General features: G+C 45.2%; 1 protein-coding gene across 1 annotated transcript; it reads right to left on the bottom strand.

Moving 5' to 3' along the window:
• Positions 1 to 333: 333 nt before the first annotated feature.
• On the bottom strand, positions 334 to 2521 carry LOC125541525 (amino acid permease 3-like). The gene is made up of 4 exons (XM_048704916.2): positions 2017 to 2521; positions 1692 to 1909; positions 1423 to 1580; positions 334 to 1285 (listed from the first exon to the last, which is right to left on the bottom strand). Exons 1-4 carry the CDS (start codon positions 2460 to 2462, stop codon positions 632 to 634), a joined length of 1476 nt encoding a protein of 491 aa, XP_048560873.1. The 5' UTR covers positions 2463 to 2521; the 3' UTR covers positions 334 to 631.
• Between the last annotated feature and the right edge of the window lie 21695 nt (positions 2522 to 24216).

Below are 24216 nucleotides of genomic sequence, written 5' to 3'. Positions count from 1 at the left end.
GAGGGACTGTTTGTAATAAAGTTTTGGCTGGCTCGCCCAAAACGGGACATTCTCTTGGTGCAGCCAAAATCCATCGGTCTCTCAACGGACAGCAGTCCTAGCGATGGCGTGACAGCCGGTGATGCGAGCGACGGCGCCATAGCCCGAAACACGCAGACAACAAACGAAACGCTAGAGGAGGTCCCACATGCATGCGCCGAAACGACCGGGCCATGCTTTTTCAGTGGACTCGAGTGTGTTTCACGAGAAAAGATTGCCCATGCATCTGGTTTTGGTGGCCTTGTATAATTCGCCACTCCATTGACTTAAACTTCCCGGTCTGTGGAAAAACACTCGCACGACAAACCCAGCACGTTAGACAGAAGGACACCGGAACGAAAACACACGTTTACACATGCCAAGCGCAGCGGGTGTCACCCACAACCACAACCACGACCACTATGCCAGTAGGCTAGCCACACGACTTTTCCACGGGCCGCCCCCGGTGCTACAGTCCGGTTCAGCACCTGACCACCGGACGAAACCTTCTGACCACACACAGTACACGATAATTAGTAGTACATCTAAGCAGTAAAGCGTTGCTCGCCAACTTGGTTGAGTGAGCGGAGCATCGCCGGCCGAGGAGGCCCGGTCACCCCCGGCGGAACGGGTTGTGGGCCTTGAACTCGGCCGCGACGTCGGCCACGGAGCCGGCCGCCGCCACGACGGACACGAGGAGGCACACGGCGCTCAGCGCCTGGAGGAACATCCACCGCGTGCTGCCTCGCGGCACCCGGCGCTGCGCGATGTACATCGACACGGGGAAGTAGACGGTGAGCGGCCAGAAGGAGATGGCGCCGATGAGCCCCACCACGGACCCGAAGAAGGGCATCGCCATGGCCACGGCGGTCGTCACGCACACGTACGCCGTGCGCCAGGTCAGCCGGAGCGGGCACACGGACACGCGGACGGCTGTCGGCCACAGCCGGACCTCCCTCGTGCCCACGAACGCGCTGTCCGGCCAGGCCGCGGCGGCGCGCAGCTCGACGTAGGCGAAGATGGGCTGGGTGATGACCTGGTACGTGCCCACCAGGTGGACGGCGACCGCGGCGTTGGCCAGGTCCAGCAGCCAGAAGGGCTCGTAGAAGCCGAAGCCCGTGAGGAGGTTGTCCGGCGCCCCGTCGCCGAACGCCGCGTACCCCACGCACCCGCACAGCAGGTAGATCACCGTCGTCACCGCCACGCTCACCGCCGTCGCCTTCTTCATCACCTTCGCCTCCGACGGCGCCGCCGCCTTCAGCGTGTCCTGCAACCATAATTAGCATGCAAGGACGGAACAAATCAGCAAACACAACCCACCTGGGTACGACAATCACCGAATTAACAAAGACAGGACAGGTCATTAATTAAGGAAATCGAGATAGTATCTGGACAGCGACTTGCTTGGATCTCGAGCAGGACGATGGAGAAGCCGTAGGCGAAAGCCATGTTCCCAAACGCCTGAAGACTACGCCAGACTTTCTCCATCACCGTGATGCTCTTGCCGGCGGCGTTGATGCCGACGGCCACGCCGGTGAGGCCGCCCTGGATTCCCCCGTTGGCTGAAAATTTTGTAGCAATGTCGTGGTCAGTAGATTCCCTTGATTCAACATGTCGACGACGCGTCTAATTAAGACTTGGTATATACGCGACACCGACCAGAGACCACGTACCTACAATCTGCGCGACGCCGAGGGAGATGCCGATGGTGGAGTAGGTGAAGGACATGACGGTGGCGAGGATGGACAGCCACCACATACTGTCCAAGCCCGGGATCTGCGAGAAGAAGATCTCCATGATGCCGTAGATGGCAATGTACGGGCTCATGGAAGAACTGTTGCAGTCGCCCTTGTGCCCTTCCTTGTGGAAGCATCCCGCCTTCTTGATCGCCCTGTTCGTCGTACCAAATCCAGCAAAAAAGGAATGAGGATTGATTGACAAGATGAAAAATGGTAGGAAGTTGTGGTGGAGTGCGATTTAGTTTAGTTGGTTCCGTACAGCATGCTGACGGACGCGGCGATGGTGATGCCGATGCCGATGCCGAAGAGGTTGACGAACTGGATGGCGCCGCAGAGCTTCACCTTGGACTCGTCCAGGGTGGCGCGGACGGCGGCCATGTAGGTGCGGTTGCGCGGGCCGGACACGGGGTCGCCGGTGCGGTAGCAGTCGGCCAGGAGCGCCGAGGTGTAGTAGATGACGGCGGCGAACAGCGTCATCACGCCGGGGCCGGCCACCCAGCCCAGCTGCGCCACCCCCCACGCCAGGGACAGCACGCCGGACCCCAGCACCGTGGTGATGATGTGCGCGCTGGCCGTCCACGCCGTGCCCGTGCGCCGCGGCCGGCCGTCGTCGTCGAGGTCGTCGTCTACCCGCTTGGACAACCCCATGGCGTCGTAGCCGCCGCCCGCGCCTGTCTCCAACCGCCGCATGTCCACGGTTGCCATGGGGCGAGATGTTGCGGACTTTGTGAGGGAGGGGATGGGAGATTGGAAAGTGGAGGAGGATCGCTACGGAATGAGGCGTATTTAAGCCGCAGGGTTCAGGATTTGTGTACAGATTTGGTGCTGTCACTCTTCTTTTTTTTCCCTCGCAAAAAAAGTCTTCTTATTTTTTTGGAAAAGTCTTTTGTTTTTGGAAAGACGCGGGTAGTGATTTATGAAGAATAATGAACGAACCGCTGTCGCATAGAGAACCAATGGTATGGCAATAATTTACTGATAAGCACTCCTAGTTGTCAACACAATTCACAAGAATTGACAAGCATTAGAGTATGGATAATTATAGAAGCACTAGTCGGCTCTGTCTCATTGACACATCATCTACGGTCAATGCAAGTAGGATCATCTCTTCACTAGAAAACAAATACTGGGCCTCAAATTTTGGATTTTCTTTCGAGTTAGATTAAATTTTGGATTTATCCTGAAGAATACTGCTCCCTCCAATTCATAATAAGTTCCGCAGATGTAGACCTCAAAATTTGTAATTAACTTGAATAACACTACCTCTACTATGTATTTTAAGAGTTGGGCACAAGTGACATTGTAGCTAAATTGTCGCTACAAAATTGGCATTGAACCAACTGGGTGCTCATCTAACCAATATTCAGACGAAAATGACTATGGAACTTAAAATTTTACTAAAAATGGCATGGAATCCACTATGAGCTCATTGAACCAATATTCAGTTAATGGATGAAAATGACTGTGGAACTTAAAATGTCACTACAAAATGGCATAGCATCAACGTTCTACTTGTCGAACCAATTTAGTTAGTGGACGGAAATGACTTGTTTAGGTGAAACTTACACCAGACCGTCCATTTATTCGTCGAATCGATGTATGAGACGGTAATGCAGTTCGATGTACCAATCCAAAATGCAATTATGGAAACTAAAAATTCCCGCTTTAAAAAGGAATTTTGTAACCATAGGTGTGTCATATGGACTGAGGGATACTTCATCTGAAGAGCAAGGGATAATTCATTTCAAGATTTTGGTTGCGCAGACAAAACTGTTGTTTTTTGTAACCATGAAGGAAGAAAACTGTTTACATTATCATGGAAACAAAGCCATGTGGCGCAAACTGATGGTCGTGACTAACTTATACCCCCTCAATGTGTTACCATATGTTTGCTAATTCACTAATAGGTCTCTGACATAGTTTGAGGGCTCTAAGCTTGGTTGGTACAACTGCCAATGTTGATCACTCTGACTCTATAGAAATGTTGTTGCTTCTGATAAGAGGGATATAAATTCTTATAGGCTATATACTTATCTATAAAGAAATCCATGCCTGGTGTATGCTTCAACGGTCGAAGGATCTCAAGTTGTTGAAGGTGGTGTAGTTAGAGCGGTCATCACATCTTTTTTACCCTCCCTACATGACAACATACTGTTCGTGCTACATCATCTTGAGCGTTATGTTTCTTGAGTTTTCACTTCCTCTTGCATAAACAAAACTTTGTGTTATTAAAAATTCTTGGGTTTTCACTTCATGTAGGATAAAATATAGCACTACATCTCAAATCATATGTTTTTCCTATTCCCACGTTTTAGAATTATACGAACGAATATGCCCTTATTGGTTGTGTGCATCGAGGATGCAGAAGCAAGGGGCCTAAACTATTTGTGCTTGTATTAGCTTGATATGTTCAAAGAAACCAATGAGGACATCCATTTATCAAAAGTTAAAATGTCACTGCTACCATTCATTGATTTCTACAATTTTCTATGCACTAAAGTTATATTCCCAATTCTTGATGGAATTAATGAGGAGCTAAATATTATTATTATCTCCTTTGTAGTTTACTATGCCCATCTAAAAAATCTAAAGTTTCCTGTTTGTAAGCCCCCTTGCTTTGAAAAATAGGCAAACATTTACTGCATTTGCATTGAATTATGTCCAGATTGGTTGTCATTGTAAAACTAACTATTGCATGAAGGGGATATGCATTATGTATTAAGTAATGGTCTAGGAACTAATTAGGTTCTCCTTGGTTATAAGAATTTTGAAGATGAGCACAATAAACTAAAAAAAGGAAGCACGAACCACATGAGAAAAAGGTGCACTAAATTTAGAACAGGCTAAATTTTGGATCAAATTTGAAAGTCTAAAAGGAGTTGCATTTTGGATTGATTTCCTAGGAACTTAGTATACAAAATGTCATATATACCTTGTGTTTCACAATGTATGTCATGTCTTTATACCTATGAGGGGAAAAGATTAGTAATGCTTGATAGAGTCATACAATCATTGGTTCTACATAGCCATACTATTAATCTAGCCGTTATAGCAAATGCAATGTGATTATATCAAATACTATTTAGATTTATGTCTCTGTGTATACATGTGAACATACATTGTGAAATTTAGAAGGAGGGATGCAAAAGTTTCTATTTCCAGGGAAAGTCTCCGTGTATACGTGTGAACTTAGTATAGAAAATGTCATATATACCTTGTGTTTCGATGCTGCCAGCTTAGTTACGATACCATTGGAAATCTCCTTGTGTAAACTAGATAAAATAATTGTTCTATTTGCAGGGAACATGGGTGTTCATTATTAGTTGGTTTTCATGGCTTGGTTTAATAAGGAAAGCATTTCCGATGAGTGTCAATTTGTAGCTAGTTTAGTTCTAATAGTTGGTTCAACAGTGTCATGTTCCTAACTTGGTTCACAAGGACGAGGGTGATTCAAGAGGGAACTGGGAACTTGGGAGGAGGATAGATACCCTGATTTAGTGGTTTTGGTTTCAAGTTCATGCATTGCAGCCATCGATACACTTCACATTCAGACATCGCCCTAAATAAAAAGCGAAGTCACATGCCACGTGACGGGTTTGGCGACCCTGGACACACACAGACACACACACACACACGTACCCCAAAGCCCATACTATGTCATAACCCAGGCCAACTCTACTTCAAGTGCCTTGCTCATCATGACATTCCCCTCCCATTCAAGACCGTATTATCCCTAAGGCTATGTTGTTGGGCCCTCGTGACGCATGTTATCTCATCTTCCCAGCTGGCATGATCCTTCGAGGAGTCCTTCCATGAGATGTGCATGAGGATTCATGGTCTTTCCATGACGTACTATGGCGCACTCAAGGATGACATCTGAAAATGGGAGACATCATCAGTCGTAAGCATCATAGAAGGTTGCCTTTGATCTGATACGCTACATGCTTCTTGAGTTAGGACATGTACATCATTGGGAGCACCTGATTGGAGGCTAAAATTTTCAGTTGGTACGCCACCACACCCACATGATACATGATCATGTAGGGGGGGCATATAAGCAAACTGAAATATTTACACTGCCACGAGTGAAAGGATCGATATAGTTGACTAGAGGGGGGTGAATAGGCAACTAACAATTTTAGCTTTTCTTTACCAATTTAAACTGTGCATCAAAGTAGGTTGTCTAGATGTGCAACTAGGTGAGCAACCTATATGATGCAACAACAACAAGCACACAAGCAAGCAAGGGATAAGACACAATATAATCTTGCACAAGTAAAGGCACGAGATAACCAAGAGTGGAGCCGATGAAGATGAGGATGTGTTACCGAAGTTCCTTCCTTTTGAGGGGAAGTACGTCTCCGTTGGAGCGGTGTGGAGGCACAATGCTCCCCAAGAAGCCACTAGAGCCACCGTATTCTCCTCACGCCCTCACACAATACGAGATGTCGTGATTCCACTATTGGTGCCCTTGAAGGCGGCAACCGGACCTTTACAAACAAGGTTGGTGCTCTCTCCACAACTTAATTGGAGGCTCCCAACGAAACCACGGAGCTTCACCACAATGGAATATGGCTTTAAGGTGACCTCAACCATCTAGGGTGCTCAAACACCCAAGCATAACAAGATCCGCAAGGGATTAGTGGGGGGTCAAATTTCTCTTGGTGGAAGTGTAGATCTGGGCCTTCTCAACCAATCCCTAGAAAATCAACAAGTTTGATTGGCTAAGGAGAGAGCTCGGGCGATAATAAGCTTGTGGAGCAACAATGGAGTTTTGGGGGAGAAGAGGTAAGTCTTCTTGGAGAAGAAGACCCCTTTATATAGAGGGGGGACACATCCAACCATTATGCAGCCCGCAGCCCGCATCTGGGCGGTACTACCGTTGCCGGAGCGGTACTACCGCTGCCACGATGGTACTACCGCTGTGGCAAGCAGGCATAGGGAAACAAGGGTGAAAGTGCAACTATCCCTAGGTGGTTTTGGTAATTCATAACAACATATAGCTCATTGAGCTAATGCTATTCCAAGATGATTATTTCAGGAAAGCTCAGTGATTGGCATGGCATGGATGTGAAAATGGAACCCTCAAAATGCTAAGGACAAAGGATTGGCTCAAGCTCAAAAGCTCAAGACTCTTCATTTTATATTTTAGTGATCCAAGATCACATTGAGTCTTTAGGAAAAGCCAATACTATCAAGGAGGGATGAGGTGTTGCTTAATGAGCCTCTTGCTTCATGTGCTTAGTGATATGCTCCAAAACCCTCAACTACTTTCCCATATCCACATATGACCTAAACCCTAAGCCAAACTCGGTCCTACCGATTCTTCCTATCCGGCGCCACCGAGTTTTCACTTGTCATTAGCCACTGCCAAACCCTAGCAATTCGGTTCTACCGATAAGGATCTCGGTCTCACCGAGATGGGGTTGCAAACTCTCTGTTTCCCTTTCGTAACTTTTCAGTCCCACCGAAAGAGCGAATCGGTCCCACCGAGATTGCAATGTAAACTCAGTGTTTCCCCTTTGTAACTTTTCGGTCTCACCGAGTTCCACTCGGTCTCACCGAAAGAGCAAATCGGTCCCACCGAGTTTGCCTGACCAACTCTCTGGTTAGCTAATTACCAAATTCGGTCTCACCGAGTTTGTGTAATCGGTCTCACCGAGATTACGTTATGCCCAAACCCTAACCATATCGGTCCTACCGAGTTGCATGTCAGTCCCACCGAAAATCTCTAACGGTCACTAGGTTTACATTTTCGGTCCGACCGAGCTTATTGATTCGGTCCCACCGAGATTGGAAAACTGTGTAACGGTTGGATTTTGTGTGGAGGCTATATATACCCCTCCACCTCCTTCTCATTCAGTGAGAGAGCCATCAGAACACACACACCATTCCAACTCATATGTTCTGAGAGAGAACCACCTAATCATGTGTTGAGACCAAGACATTCCATTCCTACCATATGAATCTTGATCTCTAGCCTTCCCAAGTTGCTTTCCACTCAAATCTTCTTTCAACCAAATCCAAATCCTATGAGAGAGAGTTGAGTGTTGGGGAGACTATCATTTGAAGCACAAGAGCAAGGGGTTCATTACCTACACACCATTTGTTACTTCTTGGAGAGTGGTGTATCCTAGATTGGCTAGGTGTCACTTGGGAGCCTCCGACAAGATTGTGGAGTTGAACCAAGGAGTTTGTAAGGGCAAGGAGATCGCCTACTTCGTGAAGATCTACCGCTAGTGAGGCAAATCCTGTGTGGGAGATGGCCATGGTGGGATAGACAAGGTTGCTTCTTCGTGGACCCTTCGTGGGTGGAGCCCTGTGTGGACTCGCGCAACCGTTACCCTTGGGTGGAGCCCTGTGTGGACTCGCGCAACCGTTACCCTTCGTGGGTTGAAGTCTCCATCAACGTGGATGTAGGATAGCACCACCTATCCAAACCACGGGAAAAACATCCGTGTCTCCAATTGCGTTTGAATTCTCCAAACCCTTCCCTTTACATTCTTGCAAGTTGCATGCTTTACTTTCCGCTGCCAATATACTCTTTGCATGCTTGCTTGAATCATGTGATGATTGCTTGACTTGTCCTAAATTAGCTAAAATCTGCCAAGAACTAAAATTGGGAAAAGGTTAAGTTTTTATTTGGTCAAGTAGTCTAATCACCCCCCCTCTAGACATACTTTCGATCCTACAAGTGGTATCAGAGCTTTGGTCTCCATTTGCTTGATCTCCATAGCTTTTGGTGGTCATAGCCTTGGTTTCACAACCTAGGAGAGTATGGCGTCTAGCAAGGGAAATTATCACCATAGAGGTCCTTACTTTGATGGTACTAATTTTGCTAGTTGGAAGCATAAAATGAAAATGCATATTCTTGGACATAACCCCGCCGTTTGGGCTATTGTGTGTGTTGGTTTGCAAGATGACTTCTTTGATGGGAGAGAACCAAACCGTGAAGCTACCGCGGATGAGTTGAAGATGTTGCAATACAATGCTCAAGCTTGTGATATTCTCTTCAACGGATTGTGCCCCGAAGAATTCAACAAAATCAGCCGCCTTGAGAATGCAAAGGAAATTTGGGACACTTTGATTGATATGCACGAAGGTACCGACTCCGTCAAGGAATCCAAGTTGGATGTGCTTCAAAGCCAACTTGACAAGTTCAAGATGAAGGATGGTGAAGGTGTCGCTAAAATGTACTCTAGGCTTGCTCTCATCACAAATGAGATTGCCGGCTTAGGAAGTGAAGAGATGACTGATAAATTCATCATCAAGAAGATTCTAAGAGCCTTGGATGGAAAATATGATACCGTGTGCACATTGATCCAAATGATGCCCAATTACAAAGATCTCAATCCAACGGAGGTGATTGGAAGAATTGTTGCTCATGAGATGTCACTTAAGGATAAAGAGGAACTTCACAACAAATCAAGTGGTGCCTATAAAGCCTCATGTGAAGCCCCTACATCATCAAGTGAGAAACAAGACTTCAATGAAGAATTGAGCTTAATGGTGAAGAACTTCAACAAGTTCTACAAGAGTAGAAGCAAAGATAGGAGCTCCAAGTCAAGGTCCTACAATGACAAAAGATCTTCTAGTCGAGAGCGAAACTGCTACAATTGTGGAAGACCCGGACACTATTCCAATGAGTGTACGACTCCCTACAAGAAAAGAGAAGATTCTCCAAAAAGAAGAAGCAAAGGATCACCACCAAGAGATAGAAGGAGTAGAGATGATCGTTATGAACGAAGATACTCACGAAGAAGCAAGGATTCAGAAAGGAAGGAAAAATCATCAAGGAGCTACACAAGACGAAGACAACAAGCTCATGTTGGTGAATGGGTATCCGGCTCCGACTCCGACAGCCACTCCGAGAGAAGTTATTACTCCGGCTCCGAAGATACTCAAGATGAAGGTGTTGCCGGTCTAGCACTTGTGTCAACCAACTCCTACGACATATTTGACTCACCAAATGAAGGATTTGGAAGATGCTTCATGGCCAAAGGTCCTAAGGTAACACACCCCGAGTATGTTGATTTCAATAGTGATGAAGATGACTTGTTAGGTGATGATTTGCTTGTTGACAACTTTAGTGATGAATACTATGATGAAATGTCAATTAAACATGCTAATCAAGATAAAACGAATGATAATGATAAGGAGAAAATTGAAGCCCTAACTAAAGAGCTAAACACTCTTAAGTTAGCTCATGAAACCATCTTCGAAGATCATCAAGAACTTTTAAGAGCTCATGAGAAATTATGCTTTGAAAAGCTCAATCTTGAGCAAGAGCATGAGTTCTTAAAAGCAATCAATGATGATCTCCGCAAGAAAAGTTCTTCTTACATTGCCAAGCGTTTGCTCTTATCCACTTACATGCCTCAAGTCAAGTCTAACAAGAAAGATTCTTCCTCTAGCAGTAACAATGATCATGTTAAATCCAATATTGTTGCTTCTAGTAGTTCTCTTGATTCCACTAATGATTCTCTTAGCCAAGTTACACTTGAGCAAGAAAATAGTTTATTGAAGGGAATTATAGAGAAAGGAATGTACAAAAGCCTTGCCGGGAGTAAGCAATTCGAGGAAATTGTGCGCAAGCAAGGAATGCACCGGAAGAATCAAGGTGTTGGTTTTGAGCGAAAGTTCAATGCCAATGGAGTTGAGTGGGAAGAAGATCAATACCCCAAGACAAAGTTTGTCCCTCAACAAGAGAAGTATACTTCTTTCAAGGGGACACAAGCTCAAGATGATCTTCCACCACAAGACTACAAGCAAAAAGGCAAGGACAAGCTTCAAGAGGAAATTGATGCATTTGAAGAAGCTCCAAAGACCTTAGTCAAGTGGATTCCCAAGACTACTTCAAGCTCAACTTCATCAAGTACGACTACAACTCCAAGGATTCCCATCAAGATGATGTGGATCCAAAAGAAGAAGAACTAGAGAGTTCTTGAGGGTGACTCCGCCAACATACTTCACTCTTATCATTTTGGCAAGAACAAGTGCAATCAACGTCCACATCTTGCACTAGTTCAAGGAGTCACAAACCCTCTTGTTGGTAAGACAAGGGACAAGGTAACCTAAAAGTTTTCATGGACATCATATTTTGTGTGCATCACTCTATGTCTATGGATATCCTTGTTTGTTCCTTGTGGGACTAACCCATGTAGGTATTGAAAGTGCAATTCACTCAAATGGATAGCTCCAAGAGATCTACATCAACATTGAGCATCCACATCTTCAATATCTACATGAAGTCATCATCGACAAAACCCAAGGTTAGTTCATCCCTCTTAGGGGGGATATCACATCTAGGGGGAGCTTTACTCTAAGACTTGAGCTAAAGCAACTCTAAAGATGTGAACACAACAATGCTTTATGTAAAAATGGTAACCCCACTTGAGCTTAAACGATGAGTATGACCTATGATCAAGTGATCTCACTTGACTCCTAAGTCAATATACTCATATATAGATGACCTAGTCATCGCAAATTGCTTGATAGATGCTAGAATTGGTTGTGCATGCCTTGCCACATATTTAATTTGCCATCTTATTGTGTGAGCATGCTGGTTGCATATTTTACTCATTCGAGGACATCCACTTGTTGTTTTGATTGTTTGGTTTTATCTTCTTTTGCCAAGTGGATGGACAAGAATGCCTAAGAACCTCCTCTAGCTATCTATGCTTTTCTCGTCTCAAACTCTATTCATGCTGCATCACAAAATTTGATCAAGTCAGATTCGAACCACTCTGTGTGAGGAGCGCTCGGAGTCCCCGATTCGTCATAGACTTAAACTTCCAAAACCTCTTTATGATTCTCGGTCTGACCGATACTTCACTTTCGGTCCTACCGAGATCATTAAGTTGATCTAGGTTTTCGATCTCGGTGCAACCGATTTGAACCTTTCGGTCACACCGAGTTTCAGTAACTGCACGCAGTTATGAATCTCGGTGCCACCGAGTCGTTCCACTCGGTCACACCGACAGGGTCGGGCTATATATAGTCACGGGCAAAATTTGGAAATTTCTCTGAACCCCTTCGCCCGCGCGATAGCCTGCTCTGCCCTCGTGGTCTCCGGATCGTCTTCTCGCCGCCAGCAGCCTCCAGTCGCTGGTCTCCATCGCCGTCAACGGGAATTCTGCCCCTCCGTTGCCGCCGTAGCGAGTCCCCGCCGAACTAGGGTATGGACTTGACCTTTGTGCTACTCCTCAATCTGATTCCTAGCACATTGTGATCATATTGATTCTAGCCACGTTTGATAAACTTCTATCCAGTCAAAACGCCCGTAGATTAGGTTTGATTCGAAAATTCTAGGTTTAGGTTTCCGCCGAAACTATCCCGGACCCACCGAGTTGAAAAACTCGGTCCCACCGATTTGGCTTATGCCATTGCACAAGTGAGACTCGGTCTGACCGATAATTGCTTATCGGTGTGACCGATTTTGGAACTCTGTGAAACCCTAGCAGTCTCGGTGCCACCGGACTGTGACTCGGTCCTACCGAGTTCACTAGTTTAGGTTCCAAAACTGCTTCGGTATCACCGAGTTTGAAAATCGGTAGATCCGAGATGATTTCAGTGGGAAACTAAAACTAAGTTTTTGGATCATTCTTTTTACAAAAATCTCTGCATTTTGTGATGCTCATCCTTTCTACCTCATCTATAATCTATTCACAGGGTCAGCAGTCAGTTTGCAGCATGTCTGATCAAAGTGATAGCCAAAATATGTCAGAGCAGCAAGTGGTGATGAGTGAGGGCACTAGTCCCTCCAGTTCATCTGATGAAGGCAGCAGGAGCACTCCTAGCAATTTGCCAAAGGCTGCCATGAGACAAAGGAAGAAGAGGACTTTAGATTCCGAAGATGAGGACTATGTGGCAGAGGAAGAAGCCACTTCCAAGAGAGTTGAGCCAGCTCAAGGCACAAAGCCAGGGCTGAAAATCAAAAGGCCAGCAGGCAGGCAGCCCATGTCAAAGGTAAGAGCCTCAACTGAGAAGCCCACTCCCCAAAAGCCAGTTGCAGCTGAGGGCAAGAAAAGGAAGGAAAGGGTGAAAAAGACTGTGGCTAGAGTGCTTGGCAAAGCTTCCATCATGGAAGAGGAAGAGGAAGAGGAAGAAGAGGTAGCTGCACCAGCACCCAAGGCACCCAAGCTGATGGGTGATGCCATAAGGTCAGGGGCTACTGCATCTAAGCCCAAAGCTGCCTCCAAGCCAAAGCCTAAGAGAAATACAAGGAGCATTCCTGCAGCTGAGAAGAACAAGGCCCCAGTGCCTGAGACTATTGCTGAAGAAGAGGAAGAGAATGTCCTGAGAAAGCTAAAGCCCAAGATCCCAGACCACAACGATGCTCATCCTGTGGCTGAGGATATGAAGCTCAGGAGAGATTCAGGGCTGAGGAAGTGGAGAGAAGCAGACCCATATGCTTCAAGAAGAAGGACTGCCGTGGACTACAGGTTTCACACCAAGGAGCAGTAGGATTTTTATGAGACAGTGCTGCTAGATAAGAATCCCATTGTCTGTGATATGCGATGGGTTGATTGGACATACATCAAGGACAATGAGGAGCACTATCCTGGAGTGCAAGACAGCTTCATAGCTTGTGGAGTAGCTGACTTTGTTGGGCAGAAGCTCACAAAGTGGAACGAGGAACTGATCATGCAATTCTACTCCACGGCACACTTTTATCCAGATGGGAGGATCACATGGATGTCTGAGGGTACAAGGTACCAATCCACAGTTGCTGAGTGGGCACAGATCATAAATGCCCCAGAGGAGCAAGATGATGACTTGGATATCTATGCCAAGAAGAAGATGGACCATAACTCCATGTCCAATATGTACAAGGAAATTCCCAATGAAGCTCTTGACACCTTCAAGTTTGGATCTGTGCATTACCTTCTGTCAGGACTGCCTACGATCAATTGGATACTAAGGCACACCTTATTGCCTAAGTCTGGAGATCACAAGATGATCAGAGGCCATGCTATCAACTTGCTACATGTGTTTGATGTGCCTCAGAAGTTCAAGGTGATGAGCCTCATAGTGGAAACAATCAAGAGGACTGCAGCAGATCAGAAGAGGAGCTGCGGATATGCCCCTAAAATTCAGGAGCTCATCAACTCCAAGATGGGCACGGGCATATATCTATTGGACAAGGAACACCTGCCCATCCATCCAGATTTCGAGGACAATCAAGTTGTCATGACTGAGAACGAGCCATCATCTGCCCAAGCATACGCGAAGAAGGAGAAGGCGAGGAAGGAGAAAGCTGCCAAGATGCCTACTCAAGAGGAGGCATCTGAGTATTTCTTGAAGACTAAACAAGAGCAGCTTGGTTACTTGATTGCATCCACACTGAGGATTGAGCAAAGTCTGGCCACCCTCACTCAAAATCAGCAGAGCCTAGAGAGAATCATGGAACAGAAGTTCTATGACTTGGATGTCAAGGTAACGGAAGTTCAGTCTGCAGTGGAGCAGCTCCAAGAGGACATGCAGGAGAGGAGAGGCAGGACTACCACTCATGCCTTTGCCAGAGTGCCACGAGGCCCGAGGTCATCTGCCGTGCCAGTTGCTGACACAAGAGCCACCACCTCAGCACCAGCCACAGCCTCAGTTCCACCAGCTCCAGCATCTACTTCAGCTCCAACTCCAGCGTCTACTTCAGCATCTACCGAAGCCTTCGTCCTTGGAGTGATCCGGACTCCACCACCACCTGAAGATCAAGCCTGAGCGTCGATCTAGTGCTATGCATTTTCTAGGAACTTTTTGGTAACTTGTTGCCAAAGGGGGAGAAGATGTATAGATCATAGGCTTCGAGAGAGAGAGTGTTGCTTTTCTCTCTTGCTTTATTTGGTGGTTTTTCGAACTTGTTTGCTTTTGAGTGTTTGAGATACTACATCATTATTTGTGAGACATTGATCATGTGTTTGATCATAAGCTACACTTAATGCTTGCTTAATACTATTATCCTATCTATCTTGTGTGATCATTCACTTTTCTTGGTGATGAGTGCATGTATTTCATTCTTATCATTTTAAGCGCTCCACCAAGATGTATGTGACATGGAAGAGTAACCCATGACTCTAACTCCTTGTGCATTTGCAGTCCAAAGCAAATTTTTAAATATGCACAAATTTAGGGGGAGCTCTTACTTATCACATACTTCTCAAAGCGACGATATATTTCTTGCTTATTATCATTTGTCGAAGCTTTGATCTATATGTTGTCATCAATTACCAAAAAGGGGGAGATTGAAAGTTCAACTATCCCTAGGTGGTTTTGGTAATTCATAACAACATATAGCTCATTGAGCTAATGCTATTCCAAGATGATTATTTCAGGAAAGCTCAATGATTGGCATGGCATGGATGTGAAAGTGGAACCCTCAAAATGCTAAGGACAAAGGATTGGCTCAAGCTCAAAAGCTCAAGACTCTTCATTTTATATTTTAGTGATCCAAGATCACATTGAGTCTTTAGGAAAAGCCAATACTATCAAGGAGGGATTAGGTGTTGCTTAATGAGCCTCTTGCTTCATGTGCTTAGTGATATGCTCCAAAACCCTCAACTACTTTCCCATATCCACATATGACCTAAACCCTAAGCCAAACTCGGTCCTACCGATTCTTCCTATCCGGCGCCACCGAGTTTTCACTTGTCATTAGCCACTGCCAAACCCTAGCAATTCGGTTCTACCGATAAGGATCTCGGTCTCACCGAGATGGGGTTGCAAACTCTCTGTTTCCCTTTCGTAACTTTTCGGTCCCACCGAAAGAGCGAATCGGTCCCACCGAGATTGCAATGTAAACTCAGTGTTTCCCCTTTGTAACTTTTCGGTCTCACCGAGTTCCACTCGGTCTCACCGAAAGAGCAAATCGGTCCCACCGAGTTTGCCTGACCAACTCTCTGGTTGGCTAATTACCAAATTCGGTCTCACCGAGTTTGTGTAATCGGTCTCACCGAGATTATGTTATGCCCAAACCCTAACCATATCGGTCCTACCGAGTTGCATGTCAGTCCCACCGAAAATCTCTAACGGTCACTAGGTTTACATTTTCGGTCCGACCGAGCTTATTGATTCGGTCCCACCGAGATTGGAAAACTGTGTAACGGTTGGATTTTGTGTGGAGGCTATATATACCCCTCCACCTCCTTCTCATTCAGTGAGAGAGCCATCAGAACACACACACCATTCCAACTCATATGTTCTGAGAGAGAACCACCTACTCATGTGTTGAGACCAAGACATTCCATTTATACCATATGAATCTTGATCTCTAGCCTTCACAAGTTGCTTTCCACTCAAATCTTCTTTCAACCAAATCCAAATCCTATGAGAGAGAGTTGAGTGTCGGGGAGACTATCATTTAAAGCACAAGAGCAAGGAGTTCATTACCTACACACCATTTGTTACTTCTTGGAGAGTGGTGTCTCCTAGATTGGCTAGGTGTCACTTGGGAGCCTCCGACAAGATTGTGGAGTTGAACCAAGGAGTTTGTAAGGGCAAGGAGATCGCCTACTTCGTGAAGATCTACCGCTAGTGAGGCAAGTCCTGTGTGGGCGATGGCCATGGTGGGATAGACAAGGTTGCTTCTTCGTGGACCCTTTGTGGGTGGTTGCTTCTTCGTGGACCCTTCGTGGGTGGAGCCCTGTGTGGACTCGCGCAACCGTTACCCTTGGGTGGAGCCCTGTGTGGACTCGCACAACCGTTACCCTTCGTGGGTTGAAGTCTCCATCAACGTGGATGTAGGATAGCACCACCTATCCGAACCACGGGAAAAACATCAGTGTCTCCAATTGCGTTTGAATTCTCCAAACCCTTCCCTTTACATTCTTGCAAGTTTCATGCTTTACTTTCCGCTGCCAATATACTCTTTGCATGCTTGCTTGAATCATGTGATGATTGCTTGACTTGTCCTAAATTAGCTAAAATCTGCCAAGAACTAAAATTGGGAAAAGGTTAAGTTTTTATTTGGTCAAGTAGTCTAATCACCCCCCCTCTAGACATACTTTCGATCCTACAAAGGGCCGAGGGAGAATAAGTACACACACTAGGTCGGTACTACTGCCCTGTGGGCGGTACTACTGCCGATAAGTGGTACTGCCGCTCCCTACTGCCGCTGGAAAACAGAGGAGGGCAACGAGCGGAGCGGCAGTTGGAGCGGACGTAGGAGCAGTACTACCGCTAATATAAGCGGCACTACCGCGCCCTACTGCTGTCCCTACTACCGCTCCCCTGCGTGGTCCTTTACGGAAACCCGACACGAAAAATTGAGACCACGGCAGGGGCGGTAGGACAAGCGGTACTACCGTCGATAGGCGGTACTACCGCCCTGACCGTGGTACTACCGCTTAGCACTCAGCACCCCTTGTTTTGCGCAGCATGGATACTCCAAAGAAGCAGGAAGAAGGCGAGAGTGCAAGGAGAGTGTGTACGTGATGATTCCACCCATACTCTTCCGAAACGGATCCCCTCTTGATAGTACGGTTATCCCTACGACTCAATTCCACCGAAAAGAAACGAGGGAAAATTATCCGTCTAAAGTGAAGTCCTCAAGGGGAAACAATCGCATAGTGCCCTTATATTAGATAACCTGAAAAGCTTAATGCACACGATTGGTCCGCAAAAGTAGTCATCAATCGCCAAAACAAACCAGGGAAAATTATGCCCTCACAATCTCCCCTTTTTTGGTGGATTGATGACAACACGGGATTTGCACAAAATATAGTAACTGGAAATTAAGCAAACCAACTCCCTACAAAATATAGACGGGCTCCCCCTAGAGGTGTGCACCAAGGAAATTAGCATGAAAGGCTATGTGCACATCTTTAGGATCAAACTCCCCCTATATTTTATACACATGCAACATCCTTGCATATAAGAATAATAACAAGTACAGCTAAGCAAGGACAAGCATGAGAGCAATAATATAAGTGCCGGTAATGATGCATCTCATAAGATAACAGAGTACTTGAGACTAAAGTAGATAATATAGGGTAGTTCACATATGTCTTACACCATATGGTCTCACTCATCGCCAAACAGAGTTCAAAACAAGAAAGCAAACGAACACAACGAACACACAAACACAAAACCCAAAGCAAATCCCTAACTCTCCCCCTTTGGCAGCAAGACACCAAAGGGAAAGGGACGACACGAGACACGATGGTAGTAGATCTCCATGGCATCACCGGCCATGCTCCTCCTCCTCCTCCTCAGAGTCCTCTGCAACATGGGGAGAAGCGCGAACTCCGTTGTCCTCCTCAGTGTCAGACCACGGGCAGTGCAGTCTGGTCCAAGAATCCTCATTAGTGATCCGCTCCTCAGAGCCACTAGCAACCTCAATGCCAACCTGTCTCATAATGGCCTTGTCACGACTACGAGCCATCTTGGCCTCCTTGTGAGCCTTGTACTGGCCCTTGGCCTGAAGGCAGAGCAGACGCTTCATCTTCTCCTTGAGTTTCTTCGCCCAAGAGGGATCCTCAGATGGGGGCACATACTCCTGCCCATCATCATCCTCATCATCTGCATCAGATAAGACAGTCTACTGCACTGGAGGTGCCGAAGTAGACGTACTCCACTTCTCCTTCTGACGCAGCTCGATAGTATCATGAGAAACCATATTGTCCGTGACAAGCTCCTCATCTGGAAACTTGTCTACCCAAGTGTCCTCGATAAGCTGCATAAGATAGGGTCCATAAATGATGCACTTGCGCTCCATGACCGTAGGGTGAAGTTCAGACCTGAAAGCACAAGTGCTCCCTAGGTGGTTTTGATAATTGATGACAACATATCTCTTGTTGGACTAACATTTCGATCTAGCATGTTTCAGATAAGTTCAACAATGGAGTGGCATGGACTAAAGGTTGTGGGAACTCCTTCAAGATGCTAAGGACAAAGGATTGGCTAAAGCTTCAAGCTCAAGACTCCTCATTTTACATTTTAGTGATCCAAGATCACATTGAGTCCTTAGGAAAAGCCAATACTATCAAGGAGGGATGAGGTGTTGCTTAATGAGCCTCTTGCTTCATGTGCTTAGTGATATGCTCCAAAACCCTCAGCTACTTTCCCACTTCCACATATGACCTAAACCCTAAGCCAAACTCGGTCCTACCGATTCTTCCTATCCGGCGCCATCAAGTTTCACTTGTCATAAGCCACTGCCAAACCCTAATCAGTTCGGTCTCACCGATGGGATCTCGGTCTCACCGAGATGGGCTTGCAAACTCTCTGTTACCCATTGCAATATTCTCGGTCCCACCGAGATATGCAATCGGTTCCACCGAGTTTGCTTGGCCAAATCTCAGTTTCACTTATTACCCAAATCGGTCCCACCGAGTTTGAGTAATCGGTCAAACCGAGTTTTGGATTTACCCTAACCCTAGCACATCGGTCCCACCGAGTTGATCCAGTCGGTCCCACCAAAATCTATAATGGTCACTAGGTTTACCTTTTCGGTCCGACCGAGTTTGTTGATTCGGTCCCACCGAGATTGGAAAACTGTGTGTAACGGTTGGATTTTGTGTGGAGGCTATATATACCCCTCCACCTCCTCTTCATTCGTTGAGAGAGCCATCAGAACGCATACACCATTCCAACTCATATGTTCTGAGAGAGAACCACCTACTCATGTGTTGAGACCAAGATATTCCATTCCTACCATATGAATCTTGATCTCTAGCCTTCCCCAAGTTGCTTTCCACTCAAATCTTCTTTCCACAAAATCCAAATCCTATGAGAGAGAGTTGAGTGTTGGGGAGACTATCATTTGAAGCACAAGAGCAAGGAGTTCATTACCTACACACCATTTGTTACTTCTTGGAGAGTGGTGTCTCCTAGATTGGCTAGGTGTCACTTGGGAGCCTCCGACAAGATTGTGGAGTTGAACCAAGGAGTTTGTAAGGGCAAGGAGATCGCCTACTTCGTGAAGATCTACCGCTAGTGAGGCAAGTCCTGTGTGGGCGATGGCCATGGTGGGATAGACAAGGTTGCTTCTTCATGGACCCTTTGTGGGTGGTTGCTTCTTCGTGGACCCTTCGTGGGTGGAGCCCTGTGTGGACTCGCGCAACCGTTACCCTTTGTGGGTGGAGCCCTCCGTGGACTCTCGCAACCGTTACCCTTTGTGGGTTGAAGTCTCCATCAACGTGGATGTAGGATAGCACCACCTATCCGAACCACGGGAAAAACATCCGTGTCTCCAATTGCGTTTGATTTCTCCAAACCCTTCCCTTTACATTCTTGCAAGTTGCATGCTTTATATTCCACTGCTCATATACTCTTTGCATGCTTGCTTGATATGTATTGTGTGTGTTGAAATTGTGCCTAAACTCCACTTAAACCGAAAAAGCTTAAAAATTGCAACTTTAGCATTAAGTGTCTAATCACCCCCCTCTAGACACATCTACTTCTAGATCCTACAAGTGGTATCAGAGCTTTGGTCTCCATTGCCTTGGTTTAATCACCATTGGAGGAAGATGGATGTGTCTACATTAGGGAGTCTTAGACATAGAGTGCCTATTCTTGATGGAGAGTATTTTCATGAGTGGAAAAATGAGATGCTTGTAATCTTCAATCAATATCATTTGAACAAATATATTGCTAGCCCTTGTGCATCTCATATTGATCCTTTGCATCCTACCCTAGATGAAGATATTGACATGATTCGCAATCTTAGAACTATTGAGCTCATCATTAGAGGATTGCCCAAAAATTTGATTGCTAGTTTGCCTACTCAAAATTGTGCCTATACTATATGGAAATTTCTTGAGGAACGATTTCCCGATCATTCCTTGAAAAATTTGGATGCAATTCTCCATAAATCTATTGCCTTGAGTAAGATGAACTCTAGTGATCCTAGTTTTGGTAAATGTCTATTTGAACTTACCAATCTTAAGCATGCTAAAGGAGATGTTGGAATCATTAATGATATCATATTCAAATCTATAAGAATTCATAAAAGTGACCACTTTGATGATCATTTATCTAATGAATTACCCTCTCTAGGAAATGATGAGTCACAAGATCATGATGAACATGAATATTATGATGATGATGATAGTGACTTCGATCTTGATAATGCAATGAGACATTTTGGTCTTATGGCAAATCTTCGGGGATATGAATCAGGAGGAAAGGAATGGGTTCTTGATAGTGGATGTACTGATCATATGACCGGAGATGAAGAGATGTTTCGTGAGCTTGCTGAAAATGACGGCCCTCGAAAATATGTCACCTTTGGTGATAATTCAAAGGGTAAAGTGGTTGGCCTTGGTAAGGTGGCCATCTCACATGATAGTTCCATTCAAAATGTCATGCTCGTTGAATCTCTTGGCTACAACTTACTTTCAGTATCTAGACTTGCTGATTTCGGTTTGAATGTCCTATTTACTGAGGTAGATTGCCAAGTATTTCGTCGAGACAATCACAAAATTGTCTTTACGGGTATGCGTAGAGGTGATCTTTACATTGTCAATTTCTCTAAAAAGGCACAATCTAAAACTTGCTTTGTTGCTAAATCCTCAAAAGGTTGGTTGTGGCATAGACGACTAGGTCACGTTGGCATGAGAAACCTTGACAAGCTTATTAAAGGAAATCATATCCTTGGAGTCAACAATGTCATATTTGATAAGGATAGACTTTGCAGTGCTTGTCAAGCTGGTAAACAGGTTGGAGGAAGACATCCCGTGAAGAACATCATGACCACAAGGAGGCCACTCGAGCTACTTCACACGGATCTTTTTGGTCTCAACGCCTACAAGAGTCTCGGTGGAAATTCTTTTGGTCTAGTTATAGTTGATGATTTTTCAAGATTTACGTGGGTGTTCTTTCTTAATGACAAGTCGCAGGTCCAGAAGATCTTCAAAAACTTCGCTAGGAAGGCCCAAAATCAGTTTGATGTGAAGATCAAGAAGGTTCGGAGTGACAATGGAACGGAGTTCAAGAACGCAAATGTGGACACCTTTCTTGACGAAGAAGGGATTTCACACGAGTTCTCGGCTACGTACACACCTCAACAAAATGGAGTTGTTGAGAGGAAGAACCGGACGCTCATCGAAATGGCAAGAACGATGCTTGATGAATACAAGACGCCAAAGCACTTTTGGGCAGAAGCGGTTGAGACAGCTTGTCATGCAACAAATCGCTTATATCTTCACAAGCTACTCGGCAAGACGGCATACGAGCTTCTCACCGGTAACAAACCCCAAGTTGGATACTTTCGAGTATTCGGCTCAAAGTGCTACATTCTTGATAAGCATCATCTTTCAAAATTTGCTCCTAAATCTCATGAAGGTTTTCTACTTGGTTATGGCTCAAACTCTCACACTTACCGTGTCTACAACAATTTCACCCGAAAGGTTGAAGAGACGGTAGATGTGAAGTTTGATGAATCTAATGGCTCGCAAGTAGAGCAATTGCCAATTGATGTAGGAGACAAAGACCCTTCAGAAGCAATTCAAGACTTGTCCATTGGCAAAATTCGTCCAACGGAGGTGAAGGAGAGTACTTCATCCGTCCAAGTGGAAGCTTCTACTTCATGACAAGGTGAACCAAGAATCGACACGGAAGCATCCACAAGTGGGACACACCAAGATGAAGAAAACGAGGAAATACGTCAAGACGAACATCAACAACCTCCTTCTCCACCACGACAAGAGAACGACGACGTCAACAATGAAGAAGGCCAAGAAGAAGAACAAGATGAAGAAGATGTTCAACGAAGACCCAAGCAAAAGCTCTCACGAGTTCGAGCAAGAATTGCCAAAGATCATCCCGTCGAGCAAATCCTCAATGATATACAAACCGGGAGAATCACTCGCTCAAAAACTCGTTTAGCTAACTTTTGTGAAAACTATTCATTCATCTCTAGCATTGAACCTATGAAGGTTGAAGAAGCATTGGAAGATCCGGATTGGATAAACGCTATGCATGAAGGGCTACATAATTTTGAGAGAAACCAAGTTTGGACATTGGTCGAGAAGCCCGACAACAACCACAACATCATTGGTACCAAATGGGTGTTTCGCAACAAGCAAGATGAAGATGGACAAGTGGTTCGCAACAAAGCACGTCTCGTCGCCCAAGGGTACACACAAGTCGAAGGTATGGACTATGGTGAGACGTATGCTCCCGTTGCTAGACTTGAGTCCATTCGCATCTTACTTGCCTATGCTAATCACCATAATATCACCTTGTACCAAATGGACATTAAAAGTGCTTTTCTAAATGGTGAAATAGAGGAGGAAGTTTATGTCAAACAACCTCCCGGCCTTATCAACCCTAAGAAACCAAATCATGTTTACAAACTTCACAAAGCTCTTTATGGTCTTAAACAAGCTCCTAGAGCATGGTATAAATGCTTGACCAAGTTCCTTACTACAAGTGGTTTTGAAATTGGTAAAATTGATTCTACTCTTTTTACTAAAAGGGTTAATGGAGAACTATTTGTATGCCAAATTTATGTTGATGATATCATATTTGGTTCAACTAACCCTCTCTTTAGTGAAAAGTTTGGAAAGCTGATGTCAGAGAAGTTTGAGATGTCTATGATGAGTGAACTCAAATTCTTTCTCGGGTTGCAAGTCAAGCAAACTAAGGAAGGTACATTTGTCTCTCAAACAAAGTACACCAAGGACTTATTCAAGAAGTTCAATATGCAAGAATGCAAAGGTATGTCTACACCCATGCCTACTAGTGGACATAATGATTTAACCAAAGATGGTGAACCGGTTGATCAAAAGGTTTATCGCTCTATGATTGGTTCATTGTTATACCTATGTGCTTCACGTCCCGATATTATGCTAAGTGTGTGCATGTGTGCACGATATCAAGCTGCTCCTAAAGATTGTCATCTTAAGGCTGTGAAAAGGATAGTGAGATATTTAATCCATACACCAAATTTTGGCATTTGGTATCCTAAGAGGTCTTCTTTTGATCTTGTTGGCTATTCTGACTCGGATTATGCCGGAGACAAGGTTGATAGAAAGTCTACTTTGGGTACTTGTCAATTTCTTGGTAGATCTCTTGTGTCTTGGTCTTCCAAGAAACAAAACTCGGTATCCTTATCCACCGCCGAAGCGGAATACATTGCCGCTGGTTCATGTTGTGCTCAATTACTTTGGATGACCCAAACTCTTAAAGATTATGGGATTTATGTGAAACATGTTCCACTGCTTTGTGACAATGAAAGTGCTATCAAAATTGGTCATAATCCTGTACAACATTCTCGAACTAAGCATATTGAAGTTCGTCATCATTTCATTCGAGATCATGTTGCTAAGGGTGACATCAATCTTAAGCATGTTCGCACCGATAAGCAATTAGCGGATATATTCACTAAACCACTTGATGAGAAAGTGTTTTGCAGGTTGAGAGGAGAATTGAACATCATTGATGCTTCGAACTTGGAGTAGAAACTCCATTGGATACATGCAAGACATGAGCTTATGACTAATCCATGATATATCTCTTA

Source organism: Triticum urartu, chromosome 2A (assembly GCF_056163025.1).
Source record: "Triticum urartu cultivar PI428250 chromosome 2A, HENAU_Tu73, whole genome shotgun sequence".
In the NCBI taxonomy this organism is placed as follows: domain Eukaryota; kingdom Viridiplantae; phylum Streptophyta; class Magnoliopsida; order Poales; family Poaceae; genus Triticum; species Triticum urartu.
This window is presented reverse-complemented; position numbering and strand designations above follow the sequence as displayed.